This window comes from Galeopterus variegatus, unplaced genomic scaffold (assembly GCF_000696425.1).
Source record: "Galeopterus variegatus unplaced genomic scaffold, G_variegatus-3.0.2 Scaffold190, whole genome shotgun sequence".
Classification (NCBI taxonomy): domain Eukaryota; kingdom Metazoa; phylum Chordata; class Mammalia; order Dermoptera; family Cynocephalidae; genus Galeopterus; species Galeopterus variegatus.
The window spans coordinates 11,578-25,821 of NW_007726301.1; the positions used below are offsets into that span (position 1 = coordinate 11,578).

The 14,244-nt window shown below is 38.5% G+C and overlaps 1 protein-coding gene across 1 annotated transcript in view; it reads right to left on the minus strand.

Moving 5' to 3' along the window:
- Positions 1–14,244, minus strand: part of ARHGAP10 (Rho GTPase activating protein 10) — a gene marked incomplete at its 3' end in the record, with an annotated part of 162,211 nt that overhangs the window by 6,955 nt on the left and 141,012 nt on the right. The window contains exons 5-6 of the mRNA XM_008564717.1: positions 10,304–10,375; positions 1,592–1,693 (exon numbers count right to left, since the gene is read on the minus strand). Coding sequence (XP_008562939.1) covers positions 1,592–1,693; positions 10,304–10,375 — 174 coding nt within the window. The remainder of the gene's footprint in view (positions 1–1,591; positions 1,694–10,303; positions 10,376–14,244) is intronic.

Consider the following 14,244-nt stretch of genomic DNA (forward strand, 5'->3'; position numbering starts at 1 on the left):
AGAACTTTTCTGATAAGGTGACCTCTGAGTAGAGAGTATTTGGAAGAGTATTTGCAGGAGTGAGGCATGAGGATCTGGGCTGAAAACATAATAGGCAGAAGGAAAAACAAAGGCAAAGGTCCTGAGCAAAGAGTGTGCGGGCCCAGGTGAGGCAGTGCAGGTCACACAGGATCTTGGGGGCCCTGAGGCCTCTGGAGGAACAATTAGGAGGGTGTGGAGGAGGAGGAGTCACAAGAAGTGGCCACATTCAGAGTATATTCTGGAGCTGAAGACAACATATGCTGTCAGACTGGACGTGAGAGAAAGGGCCAGAGATGACTCCAAAGATCTTGCCTAAGCAGTGTGTGGAACGAAATACCTAATTAGAAAGTGAAGATGGAAGTTTACTCAGGGCATGAAAATCCTCTTCCGGATACCTGAAAATAGAGATAAGGGAGAACAGGGGTCGAGAGCTGCTAGCATGAAGAGTGAGAGCCTATAAAAGCAACAGCTGTCATTTCAAAATTGATGGAGGCGGGAGATGAGGGAACACATGTAACAACTGCACGGTTTTCTACGTAATGTGAAAGAAAAGGAGGATGGAGCCCTGCCTGAAAAGTACTGCAGGGAGGATTAAGTGGGATAAAGCGCCTTTCTCTTTTATAAAGTGTCAAGCACTATCCAAATGTGAGTGAAAGGTATTAGAGAAACAAAAGAAAATGTCACAGGTGAGTAATGTCAAACCAACTGTACACACACACACACACACACACACACACACTTTACAACTAAATATCTGGCATTTATATATAACGAGGCTTTATAGTAGGGTCAATGCCATTAGTCTCGTTTGGATGATACTTTAATAAGTGATGTTATAGTAGCATATTATGCCCAGATTCCTTATGTGTTTAAAATCAATCAAATAAAAAAAAAAAAATCACACTTTTGTAGGTTGAGTCAAGATCCCAACAACTGCAAAACAGCATTATTTTAAATGAAAACATATATTCTGAACTGTAAACAATTGAGTTTCTGTTCAAGCTTGTGAATGAGAAAAACAAATGGCAGGGGTTAAAAAGAAACAGAAAGAGAAAATGAGAGACAAGACATAAATTCCTTTCTCCTTACATATGGCTCACTCCAAAAAAAAAAATGAGTCCATTAACATAAGTAAAACAGATGCTGTCTTTCCAGTGAAGCTGAACCTCCTGAATTCTCAGTATTAAATAAGATTAATGCTGTCTTTGCATAAAAGCAAAATGTTATATGAGTTTATTAAATTTGATTCATTCCCTCAAGAAATCGTGAAAACCAATTAATGGATCAATTCATGCAAATAATATGTCTATTCTTCAGTAATGCTGGTTAAAATTATTGTTCCTGTGAAAAAATACTCAGAACCAAAAATTTGATTACTATAAATCCATGTTTAATTAATCACTAAAAAGTATTCATCATTTTGTGCCTTACTCATGACAATACCTGTTCATTTTTTTCTGCCTCTACATAATCCCAGATGACAAGTTTTCAAAAGTAAAAGATATTATATATATATTATGTACTGCTTATTACATTTTGGAAACAAATTCATAGAAAAATAAAAGAATACCTCTTGTAAATGTGAGTCTTTCTTTTTGGCTGATAAATTCAAATGTTTATCAATTAGGCTATAATTCTTTTCTGTCTCTTTGTCAAACTTCTTTTTTTCCTCCTACAAATCAGAAAAACAGAGACAACTATGATTAAATGGAAAAAAATACAAACACATACTTAATCCACTGGGAAGCTCAAAATATGAGAAATATCTAAATATAAAACAAAGTACCACTGAATGAAGCTATCTGAAAAACATATCTGTACCCAGACCACTGCTTATGAAACATCAAGACAACATAAGGATTGAAGAGATGCTTTCTTTTTTTCCTTTAAAGGGCTTTTTCCCAAGCCTGTTATTTTTCAACTCTTCATAATTATCAGTGTTGAGAATTAATGCTATTTCATTAATTCCTTCCAAAAAAAAAGAATACATAGTAAGAACAACATAAAGCTTAAAAAAGAAAACTTGCTCTAGATTTTGGCATAGAAATGGAATTCATTTACATTTGAACAAGTTTTATTCTAGATCTTTAAAAAATCATAATAACCACTGTTTGAAAGAAACATCTTGGGAAAGATCTTCCCTAATGGTCCAATTTGAATATAACAATAAGATCCTCCAAGCAGAAACGTCATCTACTCTCCCAGACTTTGCCAGTGATTTCTATAACACCATTTGGAATATGTTTCCATAGGTCACCAGGGCCTAAGATAACACTGACATATTAGGATTGAGATCCTTCGGTTAACATTATGAACATTTCTTAGGTACTGCCCTAGACAAGTATTTGCTTTCCTCCTGCTACGGAAGCTTTTTGAGAAAATAAGTAACCAAAATTTAAACACAGAGAAGACAGACTATCTCCCTTAGAGCTGCTTGCCAACTTGGTAGATTTTTAATAAACATTTTTAAACGTCAGTGAGAACAAACTATGTCCTCACTCTGTCAAAAAAATGTTTCCATTAACTTCAAACTATCCCTAACTCTCCACCACCTCGTAGAAGGAACAGTCTCCTCCCTATTTTTCAACTTCCATCTTCTAAAGCAACAATGAGTTATTTGGCCTTTTCTGGTAAGATTTTTCTTTTCGTATAAGGCAAAAAGTTAAACAAAGCATATTAATTCTACTTCTTTGCATTTATCTCTCCCCACCACCCTCCCACGGGACTATAAACTGTTGTTCTGGGAACATAGGACAGTATGTCCTCTGCCAGGTCATCTGAAGACCCTATATTAATCCCCGCATTGATGGAGGAGAGACTCAGGAACTGGTGTTCCTTCCAATGTCTACTCCAAGTCTAATTACCAACTAGCCACACAACATCAAAACAAAAACCCCATCTGACAACACAGAACCTAAATTTTTGTATCTTCTTAGATCTAATCCTAAAATTCTGTGATCTGATGGTTCACCTATGTGTAAGAAAGGAACAAAGAAACAGGCTGTTTTACTTTATTCTAATTTCATTTACTTAATAGTCACTCTTTTGTTGAAATAGAAGCACTTTATTTTTCTTTATGTCTTAGATATTTTTTAAAATTTACCACGAATTTTTTAAAGTCTAAGGTATTAATATTACAGTGCGTGGTTCATCTCTTTCCTGCTTTTCATTATTATGCTCTTCAACTAGTTTAATGACTAACAGAAAATAAACTAAAACAAACATATGCCCATTACCTCAAATCTCCACTATTTAAAAAAGTTGACAGTGTGGAATACACATTGGTTTAGGTGTCAGAAGACTCAAGTTTTAGTCCTGGCCACTTATTACTCTGTGACTTTGCACCAGGGTCACAGCATTCTCTGATCATCAGTTTCTCAGGATTAAACAAAACGGGAATGGAAGTCATGCCTCTGCATTTACCACAAGATTGCTGCAAAGCAAGATCACACAGGAAGAAATGTTCACTATCTTAAAAAACTAGCACTTACCAGCAAACATTTTTACTCACTCATTTGATTTCAACTGAATCACAGAAAAGAACAAAAGCAGCAGGGATGCTGAAATCAGCAGTTGGAACACCCAGCACACTCAGCAAGAGTAGGGTATGTAAATTAACATGTGGGTAAAGTCAGGAATGAAAGAAAATGGTGATATCCAGGCTTTGTGCAGAAAGAATTTAGCCCAGAAGCAACATTACACCCACCAATTAGAACAGAAATACATTCGTTCATACATGGTATGGTATTATACAAATGCTACTGTGTTCTGTTCTTGAATCTTAAGGCTTAGCTCATGATTTCTTCCTGCATTTGTTCTTAATGTCATTAGAGAATATTATTCTGCTCCTCTGTGCTCACAAGATTTCTTGTGCTGAAATAATATGAACTTTAAAGAAGACTGTATTCAAGTAGCACTCAATAAAGAATGGGGGGTTTTCTTTCCCCCAACACTGCATTACAGGAAATATATATAATATAAATTGAGAAACGTAATCCAAAAAGTTCCATCAAGGATCAAGTTAAATACAACATGAAAAATTTTCTTATAAAACAGACATTACAAACTCAAGTGGGTCTAGATCAGGTAGAAACATAATGAGTGGAGCTGGCTGGGAAAGAAATTCATTAGGAAGTAGTGAGGCAAAGGTAACCCAGAGAGCCCCAGTCTGCTCTAGAAGGGAGGGCAGCCACCACTCAACCAGGGCAGATTACTTCCTTGTGGGAATTCAGGCCCAGTATATAGGCCATGTCTTCTGATTTTTCTCAAATAGCTGGAAAAACCTATTGATTCTTAAATGGTGGCAATGAATTTTTTAAAACATTTAACAACGCGAGTAAGCCAAACAAAGTTTATGTTTAAATATGACTCACAAGAAGTCAGCTGGTAACTGTTATAAAATTGCACATGCCAAAAAAAAAAAAATTGTAAAGAAGAGCTACTACTTAAAACAGCACAACTGGTCAAATAAGACCAAGTAAGCCAAACAAAGTTTATGTTTAAATATGACTCACAAGAAGTCAGCTGGTAACTGTTATAAAATTGCACATGCCAAAAAAAAAAAATTGTAAAGAAGAGCTACTACTTAAAACAGCACAACTGGTCAAATAAGACCTACGCTGTATAAGTAGCAGATGGAATTCATGAACCTAAGAACCACAATCCAAATAATGAGATCACCTGAGTACCATTAGAAGTAAAAACATAAAGGTGTCATCACAAATTACTGGGTTAAAAAAAAAAAGATTATCCAACCAATAGTGCTGGTATAAGTGTTTAACTACTGGGAAACAGAAATAGAACCCCACCTCATATCAAATTAATTCCAGATGGATTGAAAGAGTCACAAGTAAACAATGAAGCCAAAAAAAAAAAAAAACATTTTCATTGTATCTCAGAATAGAGAAAGGCCTTCTAAGCAAAAAAGGAAATGGAAGAAGCTATAAGAACTTCTAGATATCAACAAAACACAACAATCACACTAAAGGATAAACAACAAAGTGGGGGGAATTACAATAAATACATGAGAAAAGAAGTAAACGACAAATAAAATATTCTTTAATAAGCAATTTTTTACTAAAACCACACATTAATAGTTCTATGGAAAAGAGATAAAGAACATAAAGAATTCACAAAACTTTGGACATAACTGTAAATACTCCATTTTTCTACAGGGCACTAGAGTTTTTTGCTTTATGTTGGAAGAGAGGAAAACTTTTTCTTAAGGTACCAGATGACTTTTGTTGAATTTTCTATAGTTTACAAATTTTCTAGGATGAGGAAATAAAAAGGCTTATTTTCAAACTATACACATTAAATATTGTTTAATTGTTTAACGTTTGAAATATTAAATATTGTTTGTTTGAAGAGTCTAGAGAAGAAATTAAATACTCTCTTAGAGATTCCAACTCCTTCCCCCTTTTAATTTAAATAACGAGGTGAGGGTAAGACCACACATAGGTTTGAACGTCAGGTTCATACCGCATGTAATAAAATCAGCAGGAGCACTTTTTAAAACACAGTCCTGCCTACACCAGCTAACCAAAGTGTATGATGCCTGCTGCTGTCTTCCCCTGGTCTACCAACCTCCTACAGGTCAAATCTCACCTCTTCTGTGAAACACTCCCTACCCTTTGCCTAATTCCTACACCAAATGTCACCTATTTCTACTTGACACTTCATTTGCCTTATCCAACCCCATCTCGCCCCCTTCCTTGAAACTCCTTTAGCCTCTCTAAAGAGATGAGAATTCAGCTTTTATTCCCACAGAATCGAGCGCCTGACTCCATGTCCAGGAGACATCTGTTAGAGGACAAGTGAACAGCCACCATAGGACTGCAGCCACACCAGCACTGACAAAGTGCCACCGTGGCTTTCTGCACAGTTGCTTCACAGTCACCTATCCAGCACATTAGCATGACTTAGCCAAAAGGGTCATAAGCCACAGTGCTCTGGCTCGTCACCCCTGAACCCAGTATGCAGAGAATGGATAAAAACCTGAGCAATTCTCATTTGACAAGCTGGTAGGGAGTGAGCCAGACGTCGGATAATAAAATAATTGCAACTATACATGCCAGGCCCTAGACACTTGAAGTCTATTATCAAAATCACTGAATTCTCACAATAACCTTCTGAGACAGGTATCATTAATCTCATTTTACAGATCAGAAAACAGAGGCTTAGTTAAGGCTGGTCAAGGCACCCAAAGAGGATTCAAACCAGGAAGAACCACTTCTTCCTGAAAGACTGTCTGGTGCTCCAAAGCTGAGACGGTAGGGTACATTCCAGAGCACCTCTGCTTAGCCTCATGACAGCACTTTTCACAGTGTATTTTTATGGCTTTATTTGACAGTCTCCCACAGAGTTGCTAATTTCTTGAAGGCCAGCCAGTGTTTTAATTCATACTTGTATCCCAGGGCCTACACTATACCATATAACAGGCACTAATAAGTGTTTTATTACTAAAATGAAAGACATGTACTTAAATTAAACAAACATTGTTTCTGCTTTATTAACATAATTTAATATGGGAAATCATTCAGATAGGTTTGTTTTTTACCCACACTTTGAAGTCATTTACAGAATCTTGGGAAGTCAGTTTTTATTAAAAATGTTTTCATTATACATAATATTGGAAAGAAATATAAAAGAAATCTGGGATGAGGGTCTGGTAATGGGCTGAGGTGATAAGTCATACGAAATGAGCATTTTTTCCAACCCTTCTGGTTAAACTTTTTATTCTATTAGATAAAACTATAATTGGCCCTTTCCAAGTTAGCATTTGAATAGACTCTATTATCAATAGTTTAGTTGTATCACTTGATATATGCATACTGCTGCTTGCTTGAACCCACATCTTCATTACTTGATTGGTCGAATGTCTGAAAGAGCAATTTTAAAGTAGCCCACCATAACTCTCATCCTGCTCTGGTGTTTCTCAGAGTTTTTCCTCAATGGACTTGGCTCCTGTGTTGTTTGGTTCCTGTATGAGCTTCCTGTGACTAAGTCAATATCTAATGAGCAATGGCTATCAACAAAGTATTGTGGGACACTTGGGACTAAGCGCCAAGCTCAAGGGAGGCAAAAGAGCTTGAAATGGAGATAAGAACTGAGCGGGGCCCTGAAGAAACCTCGGAACAGTAAATTGATGTGATACAGCATGGACAACACATGCTGCACGATGGCAATTGGGCTTTTTAAACAGAGGTTAGAACCCAGCAAGCATGTAAGAAAATGCAGCAGAATCTACCAAATGGAAGTATAAGCCCAAACCAAAAAGATATGACTCAAGGAGAACATATCCAAATGGAAGCAAAACAGTAGAAAAGAATACCATGAGGCTTTTAAAACATCCAATCTACCAAAACCACCTAGCAGCTTAAATTACATTTAAACCACAGCTAAACAGGTAATTGGGCTCCTGGAAACTGGAGAAAGCATGAGTAGAGGGAACTGAGAGAGCTCCAGCACGAAGGCAAAGGCCATGGCATTTCCAGACGGGAAAAAGGAGAAGAGGAGAGAGAAGATAAAAATGTTGACACTGAGAGCTAAAAATTCTCATATGGTCAACTTTTTTGTCTTTTTTTTTCATGTCCGGCAACAGATCGCAACCCTCAGTGTCGCGCCCGTACGGGACCGGGACCAGCAATGGGATCGCAGCCCTCGGTGCTGCACCCACACCTCGCTCAGCCAGTGAGCGGGAACCGGTCTGTATGTGGGATCTGAACCCTCGGCGGGAGCGCCGCCAAGCTCCCAAGCGGCGCACTGTAGCAGTGCGCCACCGGGCCGGCCCCTCATATGGTCAACTTTTAAAGACTTTTTTTAATCCCTACATGAAAATTGTCATATCATTTTTTTAAAAACTTTTTTTTTTTTTACCTAAGTATCCTATGTAAGCAGATTGACCAGACGAACAAGGTTATGTGCTTGTTAAATATGATTGCACGTTTAGAAAGCACAGATGTAGAAAGTAATCAAATATCCAAATTAGAAAACATTTCCTGGTTCTTCTAGAACTATTGGTTAAATAGGTTATTTTTAGATATCTTACATAGTAAGACAGAGTGGAGGCTGGTAGAAAATAAAGAAATAAAGCATGGTCTTCTCTCTTAAAGATGTAACAACCTAATAGAAGAGACGGATGTTTATACATCACTATACAACACAAGCAACCACCTATCTCTCCTGTTTATTACGATATACAAAACTGTCAGTGAAAGAAGGCTTCTCCCTGTGACCCACAACAACTAGCCTCCTTGCAAGTAACATATGGAGCTTTGACACCCAACACACACACTTTACTGGACAAGGAACACAGGATAGATCCTCATAAACATGAAGCTAGAGAACAAGGAAGGGACAAAGAAATGGGACTTCTGGATAGAATTCTGTCACTAAACAGCTCAAGACAGACTAAACTGTTGAAATAATTTCTCTTTTTTTTTTTTTTTTTTTAAAGATGACCGGTAAGGGGATCTTAACCCTTGACTTGGTGTTGTCAGCACCACGCTCAGCCAGTGAGCAAACCGGCCATCCCTATATGGGATCCGAACCCGGGGCCTTGGTGTTATCAGCACCACACTCTCCCGAGTGAGCCACGGGCCGGCCCTAATTTCTCTTTTTAAAAGGGCGATTTATTCTGCAAATTGCTTTGTAGGATATACTCTGAACAAGCATAATGTCAGAAGCTGGAAACATTAAGGTGGGGCAGGGAGGAGTCAATAGAAGATTCAAGGTCAGGGAATTTTAAAACCCAATACGGTAGATAGCAAGTAAAAAGAAAATACAAATTATATCATACTTATTTTTTTCATTTCCATAATACAATCTTCACCCTCTCCCACCACCATGCAATTAAAATAAGAAAAATAAAAGGGCATTGTTTACATGCAGTACCTGCCAATGAAATGTTAAGAGAAAGAACCAATATGTTCAAGCTTTAAGATAGTCTAAGGAGACATGATCAGAGAAAACAGAATCATAAAACTACAAAATAGAGTAGTTCTGATCCCCAAGTCCTTCATTTTATAGATAAGAAACTAAGCCAATTACTTGCCCAAGGTCACAAAGGTGACACCTGACCTCCAATCTCCTGCTATAAGGCCAGAGGAAAGCATCCAGCTGCACATAGCTCAGCCTACAATCCAGGGAAGGGGCCTGAGCTGGTGTTCCCACTGACTGCCCCCTGTCCATATGGTCTGAACCCCAGTTCATAGTCCTTCATTAGAAACTGTAAAATATTGTACCAAAAAAAAAAAGTCTAATATTTCAAGAAGTCACTTAAGGGAGAATTGATTCCATAAATAGCAACTAAAAAGCTGGAATTCTTTGGGCCCATCTATGCAGCTAACAGCTATTGAGGCTACAATGTTTATTTGTACCAAGGAATTTTAATAGTTTCTTTTAGAAAGATAAAGAAAAAAACCTCACATCCTCTACCATGTAAGGGAAAAAAATACAAATATAAAAACTCTTTTCCCTACCTAAAAATGACATTATTCTCTTCTCTTGGGCCAAGCCAAATATAGTCAACAACAAGCAAATGTTACTTTTTCTCTCTCAAGTACATACACAAAATTCAGGAAAGATTGGTGCAAATTATTTCTCTGGAATAATTTCAAAAGCTCAGATTGCAAACTTTAAAAGTTGCTAAATATATCGCAGGCTCCTCTAGCAAAGTCACTGCATTATTCCCAGAAATCCTGGCTGAATCCCAGATCCTTGAGTGCAGATCTGTGGTTCACTCATCTTTGAATCCCCACCACAATAAATACAATACACAATACTACCACAATATGGGCACATAATAGAAGCTCAATAAATTTTTGTTAAACTGAAGGAAATTACATCCCAATAACTTAATATTCACTTCCTAGCTTCAATGGCATCACGGTGTAGCAGTGTCTCTAGTCTCAAACCCTATTATAATACTATACTCCTCCATAAAACTGAGGTATACAGAGAAACAACTATACTCCCTGCCATTATAAGATCCTTCTATTCAGAGTAAAAATGTTGTTTGGTTAAAGATATTTTTAAAACGCCATATAGAAAGGTGTAGCCAAAGAAGATTACTATAGGTTTTACTACCCTGTCCAGGTGTTTTTGTTTTGTTTTCAATTTCATATCCCCTAAAGGGGAAAAAGCACATTTAAAAAATAAAACAACAGATGGTTTACTCCAGCATCTCCTTCGAAGCTGCCAAAAGTGAACTAATCATACACTGAAGCAGCACAGACATCTACATTTTCTGTTTACAAGTGTACTCAAATTAGACACAAACCTTTACAGCTCCAAGTTGCTCTTTTCTGAATTTTTCCAAGGGCTTAATCAGGGTTTCAGTTACACTTAATGCCTGGAGAACAAGAATAACAAAGAGCACAGTGTTAGGTTTCCAAAAAGGAAAAAATTAGTATCTCATTTCCCTCTTCCACCCCCACCCAAAATAAAGTGAACACCATATTTAACTGCTTTATGGCACCTTGCCAATGTGATAATTAAACCATTTCTCAACTTATTAAAGCACTAGAACTCCATAAATATTTTTAGGGAACAGGAGGTGGGGCATATCGTGGGTGAAACGTGCAACACAGCCCTGATACTCTTCCAGGAAATAGCAAGAGGGCTGTCTCTGAGCGACAAAGGGGTCTATCACATTCATTAACAGAACACTTCTGTTTGAGACTTTTTTTCCTTCCCCCTCCTCATAAATTTAAAATGCAATTACATTCCTTTATTGGTAATCAGACTACATTATGTAAATGGCTAGGATTGTGGCTACCCATTTAAATACAGCCAGTCTATCCTTCATTACTGAAGATTCCTCATAAGGACTTAAGTTATATTGGCAAAGCACAGTCACTGTAGGCTAAAAAGAAAGTCAGGGCAAATACTTGGGCATGCTGGCAAACATGACGTAAGGAGAAGGTCGACATGACAGGGGCCACACTAACTCCATCCACAAGTATATTCATTTCTTATACAGGCTGGTGTGGGGCTTTTCATTTTAAGCCACAAAATGCTGAAAGTGCAAATAAAGGGAAATAATCCTAATGAGAACGTACTTAACAATATGCTGGTGAGTAGTGGCTTTCTCACCCTCTATTTAGAGAAGACCAGAAATATCTGTAATAGAAAAAGAAACCTCAAAACACTAACAAGAATGTGCCATCCTCTTTTTACAAATGCCTCCAAAAACCCAAGCTTAAAATTACAGAAAAACAATAAAATAAGTGACTCAGAACAGGAAAGGATTCTTAATTTAACCAAAGGCCCCTTTGCAATATTTCACTATGTAAAGGTTTCTCCCAAAGAGACCATTCACACTGTAAGATAAGAGACATGCCCACACTCAAGATGCCTAGAGTTTGAACTTTCTATCCCAGGCTGGCTCCTGGGTTCCACTCACTATCACTGGGATAATTTGTTACTTGAGTGGGAAAGAGCCAGGGGTAACAGAGATCTAAAAGGAGGAATTAAGAGTAAAAACTAACCAGGGAAAAGGATCATCTTCAAAAAATATTCATTCTATCCTCTCTACATTTTAGACCACGTGACCTACAACAATGGCAAGAACGGAGCAGGGACAAAGCAGCCCAGGCCAGGAATCCTGACTACCCAAATAATAGTCAATGCCCAAATTCCACCTGGGAAAGCAGATATGAGAAGTGCTGCCATCCATCTTCAAGGTGATCCAATTTACACACAGTGGCTCAAATTAATTTAAAGCATACTTAGGGCCAAGCCCGTGGCACACTCCGGAGAGTGCGGCGCTGGGAGCGCAGCGACGCTCCCGCTGCACGTTCAGATCCTATATAGGAATGGCCGGTGTGCTCACTGGCTGAGCGCGGTGTGGGCGACACCAAGCCAAGGGCTGAGATTCCCTTACCAGTCACGAAAAAAAAAAAAAAGACAAAAATAAATAAAAAATAATAAATAAATAATAAAGCACACTTAAATGAGGGCCTGTAGCATTTTCTAAGCTTCTACATCTGTATCTATCCTACTAGTGTTCCTAAATAAACCTGCATACAACACATCTTCTATGGAGGCTGACATGCTCAACAAAGAAGTCAGCCCAGCATTAAATGGTGGGATCACAGGGGCTAATATCTGCTCAAGTTCACAGAAGATACAAACAGGGATTCAAAATCATGTAAGTCTGAACCCAAGCTTAACCACCATACAATATTGCAATAAAAGTAGCAAACGAGTACTTTCCCATTCAAAGAAGCCATCTTAATAAACTCTGTATTTCAAAATACAAATATTCACTGAGCATCCAGTGCCAGCTGACGGGGATACAACTATGAACAAAATAAACCCAGCCTCCCGCCCCCGTGGAACTTAGTGTTTAGTAGGGCGGACATACAGTGGATATATGAACACATAGGTAGACACATATTTGCAAATTCTAGTAATTCTTTCCAATAGGGAAAGGTAGGATTATGGTGAGGAATTTATTAGAGGAGGTATAAGGAGCAATGTGCTCAGGGAGGGCTTCATCAAAGACTTTAAGCGAAGACCTGAGAGATGAGAAGGAATTCACAGTGCGAAGAGCAAGAGAAATTGTTTCCAGCCTGAAACCAGCAGAGGCAAAGGGTTGAAGTAAGAAGGAGTTCGAGCTTGAACAGAAATGGCAAAAGGCCAGTGTGGCTGAGCATAAGGAATAATGCAGTGAACAGAAAGAGGTAAGTGACGGCGGGGACCAGAGCATGCCAAGCCTGCAGCCCAAGGAAAAGAGCTACCGTTTTATCCGGGTACCATGGAAAGACACTGAAGGGTTTTTAAGCAGGTAACTGACACAACAATAATTAGATCTTTTAAAGATTACTCTGGCTGCTCTGAGAAAAAAAGATCAGAGATGCAGAAAACTGAAAGAAGAGACACTTGCTAGGAAGCTTCTAGAACAGTACAGGCAGGAGATGATGGTGTCTCAGATGAAGGTAGTGACAGCAGAAATAAACAGCAGTAGACAGATCTGGGAGGTATTTGCAGGTGGAACCAAAGTAATAAGTGATGGACTGAATGTGGAAAAAGTGGAGATTTCCAGGATCACTCCCAGATTTTTGGCATGAGCAACTGAATAGGTAAGAATATTATTTATTGAATCAGGAAAATCTTGAGGAAAAGCAGCTGGGAGCACGCACTAAGAGCTCATGTTAAATTGCAGAAGCTGAGACACCCAAGATTTTAGTAAAACAGGCTGTCTGAGACATAGGTCCACAGCCCAGAAGAGAAGTGTAGATCAGAGACATAAGCTTGGGAGTCATTAGCAAGTAAATGGCATTTGAGGTCATGGAAACAGACAGGTATGATGCGGTAGAGGAAAGAGAAAAAAAAAAGTCCCAGGCCAAGCCCTTCGGTCAGGAAAAGGAAGATGAGGAGGAAAAGATGGCAATGAGACTGGGAAGAAGCTACTGGGGTGCTGGATGAAAGAAGAAAGGGGGTTCAGCTATGTGAATTACAGAAAAGTTAAGGAAGAAATGTGACCTTACAAAATCCATGGAAAGCTGGGAGAAAGGGCCAGGCTGGGCGTGATTTTTGAGTGAAAGGTGAGAACATTTAGGAAACAACACTTCCTTAAAAGGATGACCATGAAGGGACAGTACAAGAGAAAACGACTGCTGAAAGGCAACACAACGTAGAGTAAAGGTGTGTTTCTTATTTTCTTTCTTTTATTTTTCTAAGATAGAAGGTGGGTATTTAAGAAATGAGAGCATGTCTAAATGCCCACGTGAAGAATCCAGAAAAGATGGTTGAGTCTCTAATGTGGGAGGAGATGGGGAGCAGACCTTGCATGGAGGGTTGGCCTGTCATAGGAGTAAACATCCTTCCTTCTGAAAGTAAGGAGGAAACAGGTGTCAATACAAAAAAGTCTGCAGACTTCATGAAGAAAAGCTGAAAAAGTTGCTACTCAATGGTTCTTTATTCTGCGAAGTGCAAGGTCACTTAAAAGAGCCTGGGGGTGGGAAGAAGTTTGAATAGAGATGCGAATGAATGAAAGAATCATTACAAACAGTGGGAGAAGCACTTTCTAGAGAAACACAGACATTCCTGGGCAGAGCTGAAGGCCCTTTTGAGATAGGTGAGCAGAAATTTATAAGAACGTCCATCTGCCTTGTTGTTGGATTTTCTCGAGCAACGAAGGGAGAAGGTAGGTAACTGGGTTCATTTGGTGAGAGTATTTCCAAGAGATGGAAGCATGTCAGCATAACATGGCAT